Below are 3,404 nucleotides of genomic sequence, written 5' to 3'. Positions count from 1 at the left end.
ACTTGATCTCGACTATGCATATATAAAGAAACAAGGGTTATAACTTGGTATGCTTTCAACTTCTTGTATCCTTTCAACTTGGACCCCTTCTGAAATTTTATATAATTTCGCGCTTTAGTTGGTTGAACGAGGCCGGTTGAACCGGTTATTTTGTTAAACCGGCTGGTTTTTAACAGTTTTGAAAACAAACGGTTTTTGGTTTTTAAAAATATTGGTAACCTGACTTGTTTTTTTTATTGGTTCTCTTGACTGGTTGAATTGGCTGGTCTGGTCCCGTTTTCAAGTCAGTGTTTGTTGCACATGTCTTTGTTGATGTGAACACCAACTTGAATAGTTGAATCCATGGGGTTTCATGTGAAGTTTACATAGAAAAGTCTAGTTAAAAGAAGCTGTTGAGTTTCTTGATGATCTTGGGTCTAAATAACAGAATCCATGGTGTATGTCCCCTCAACTTATGAAATTTAGAAAGAACGGAAATTTTGAGCTAAAGGGGGATGATGATTTAAAGAGGAAAAAAAAAGCTATGTAAATCCAGATAAAAAAAAAAGATTTTATTTTTGAAACAAACAATATCATTGTTTTGGGTTAAGACTACTACATACATATAACATATGCAATGTGAAAAATCTCAAGGAAACATTAGGAATCTTACATCTTACATACATAATACTTTAAAATTATATAAATTCTTTCATATTCACCGGAGCAACCTTAGCACCACCCTCTTGATTTAACGCCACCATTCCTTGATACTGTTGTGCTGTTGGTTGCAATGGCTGTTGTGGTTGTTGGGCTTGTTGCTGTTGTCCGACCACCGTGCCCTGGTTGGTGTAGTAAATCTGCCTTCCAGTGCCGTTCTCATACCCCACCTGAGTATAACCATGATCTGTCCCGGCGGCGGTTGACTGGACCATCCGGTAGCCTTCTGTATACGTGGCCACTTTCTGTGGTAGAAACTGCTGCTGTGCCTGTGTCGACACGGTGGTTTGTTGCGTCGCCACCTGTTGTACTGGTGGCATAACGTTATACATCTGTTGGTCTCGATAAACGTCAGTTGGCATCCTCTGGACGTAGTAACCTTGCCCATGATTGACCGGAGGCGGCGCGTGAAACATGCCCGCCGGAGTTTGAATCATGTAAACGGGTTGTTGATCTTGTGAAATCGTTGATGCTGGAAATCCACCGGAAATTTGGTATCCAGTCGCCGGAGATGGAACAGTTCCCGGTTGTGTCGTCGGAGCGACCTTTTCGGTCATTTTCGGGACGTAGTAGTCTCCGTAACCGGCGCCGGCGAGATTGTCATCGCTTGGTTTCCGGTAAAGACCCGGTTGCTGCTCTTCTGCAATTCGCAATCTTTGTAGATCGTGGATATGTTTCTGGATCTGATCAGATTCCATCCGACGTTCATCTTGAACAACAAATTCTTGCTCCTGTTGATGAACCTGCTGAGTTCTTGACGCCACTACAGGTGGCGGCGGTGGCATTTCGGAACTGAACATGAGTTCCATATTGATATTACCATGAGGCGGTGGCTGTGGCACCGACGGTGGCGTAGTGGGCTGAAGATGACCAGAATTCAAAGCATCCATAAACCGTTCCCGTTCCGATCTCCCCTGATCAGTCGAACCGAAACTATGATTCGGAGTCAGCGCCGGACTTTGACCACTAACAGGAAAGAGAAAAAGCCTCAATCTTGCCGGAGTAGACGAACCTCTGTTCAACCTATCATACTCATGCATCATATGTTCAAGATCATCGTCATTGGTAACAGTGATCAACGCATCAAGATCTTCACCTGGCAACTGGTACTTTAAACACACCTCTCCATGTTCACACAACTGGGTTAACTTCGCCATTACAGCTCCAAATTTCACTAAACGATCAACAGCTAAGATCTTCGTCTCTCCACCGACATAAGACAACTGGTTATCATGAGGCCTAGGAAGAATCTTACCTCCATAGCTGCACATCACCTTCACTTTATAGTTGTTCGTTGCACTCGCCGACGTCTGATGATCCTCCCACGGTTGAGGATTTTCAAAGTCCACATCACGCGACCGCGGCGACGACTCGCCGGACTCCGCATAGGAGGTGTAGGAGTAGTTCTCCATCGGCGCACGTTAGTGAAAGAGAGGATAGGGGTTTAGATATTTAGGAGTTTGAAGTCTGAATTTGTTTTTGTCAATTTGAGAGAGACTTTAAGGAGCAGAAAGTGGATTTTTAGTCGATTTTTAAATTGACAGTGGTTGTATGGAAGTTTGTGTTACAGTTGTGAGAAAATGGTGAAGTGGCGATGGGTGATATTGAAGACTTCAATTGGGAGTGGTGAGAGTAGCATGGCTTGGAAGGTTAGCTGGAAATGGTGGGGTCCAGTTAGGATAGGGACTTTTCCTGCAAACTGCCAACCATATTATTGCCAGGTGGGACTTTCTGAAATATAGTAAATGAAAAGTAATGGATAATGATAAATAATTAAGTAAAGTCAAATTTTTATTCATCATTGGTTTTAAGACGTTTGGCGTGTAATTTTGTGAGTTTGATGTAGGTTATCTTTTATTATCATGAGAAAGTTATTATATTTGTATTCTTATATTTTATAATTAAAATTATGGTTTGTTCTGGTTTAGAAAAACATATTTGGTATAATATTATTATATTTGGTATAATATTATTATTTAGATGTTATGTAGGTATTCGGTAAAACTAGCTGATAACTAATAGCGTTTTGTTAAACATTACTTGAGATAGCTTTTATATTTGGAGCGTTTTGTTTAAACTAAACGCTAAAGTCTATAGTGTTAAATGAGACATTTTATTCAAAACAGAACGTTTTATCAAACGTTAAAAACTAATAGTCTCAAACGCTTTGTACCAAATTTGCACATATATGTTTGGTTCTTATGGTTTCATTTACAATTTGGTTGGTTGTTGTAGGTTTTTTTTTCGTAACTATCTGAAATTACTATTTTACGCATGTTTGACTTTTTTAATATTTTTTATATCCTTTTTCCTATTTTATATTAAAACAAATACAAACTTATTTAATCTAATCCCTATACCCTACCCTAATGTCTTCCATCATCTCTTTCTCGCCTCCAGCCACCCTTTGTTGGAGAAAAACCTACCACCCCTTCTGGTACTTGCATACATGGTTAGGTTCGATGGCCACTAAAAGAAATCACCATATGTGTGTGTTGATGCGATACCGAGAAGACAGAGACAAAGAGAGTCACTCTTTTTTAGGGGGATGGGGATATAGAAAGAAATCATATAACTGAGAATGAGAGACAACAAAGCAAAGAAAGAGAAAGAAAGGTAGCAGCTTCACGCTGTTGCCAACATTCGTAGAGAGGGAGGAAAACGTCGGTTGGTTGTTGGTCATGTCAGTAGTTGATGCGTGCAAT

At 40.2% G+C, this 3,404-nt stretch overlaps 1 protein-coding gene across 1 annotated transcript; it reads right to left on the bottom strand.

Moving 5' to 3' along the window:
* Positions 1–536: 536 nt before the first annotated feature.
* Positions 537–2,203, bottom strand: LOC145062196 (uncharacterized). The gene has a single exon (XM_079009834.1). It carries the CDS (start codon positions 2,109–2,111, stop codon positions 678–680), a length of 1,434 nt encoding a protein of 477 aa, XP_078865960.1. The 5' UTR covers positions 2,112–2,203; the 3' UTR covers positions 537–677.
* Between the last annotated feature and the right edge of the window lie 1,201 nt (positions 2,204–3,404).

Source organism: Lactuca serriola, chromosome 7 (assembly GCF_051521515.1).
Source record: "Lactuca serriola cultivar US96UC23 chromosome 7, Lser_US96UC23_V15, whole genome shotgun sequence".
In the NCBI taxonomy this organism is placed as follows: domain Eukaryota; kingdom Viridiplantae; phylum Streptophyta; class Magnoliopsida; order Asterales; family Asteraceae; genus Lactuca; species Lactuca serriola.
Note: the sequence above shows the minus strand (reverse complement) of the source record. Positions and strands in the feature narration are given on the sequence as shown.

What these genes read in the sequence shown, in the direction of transcription:
- LOC145062196 (XM_079009834.1), bottom strand. Translation starts at nt 2,111, where the DNA reads ATGGAGAACTACTCCTACACCTCCTATGCGGAGTCCGGCGAGTCGTCG.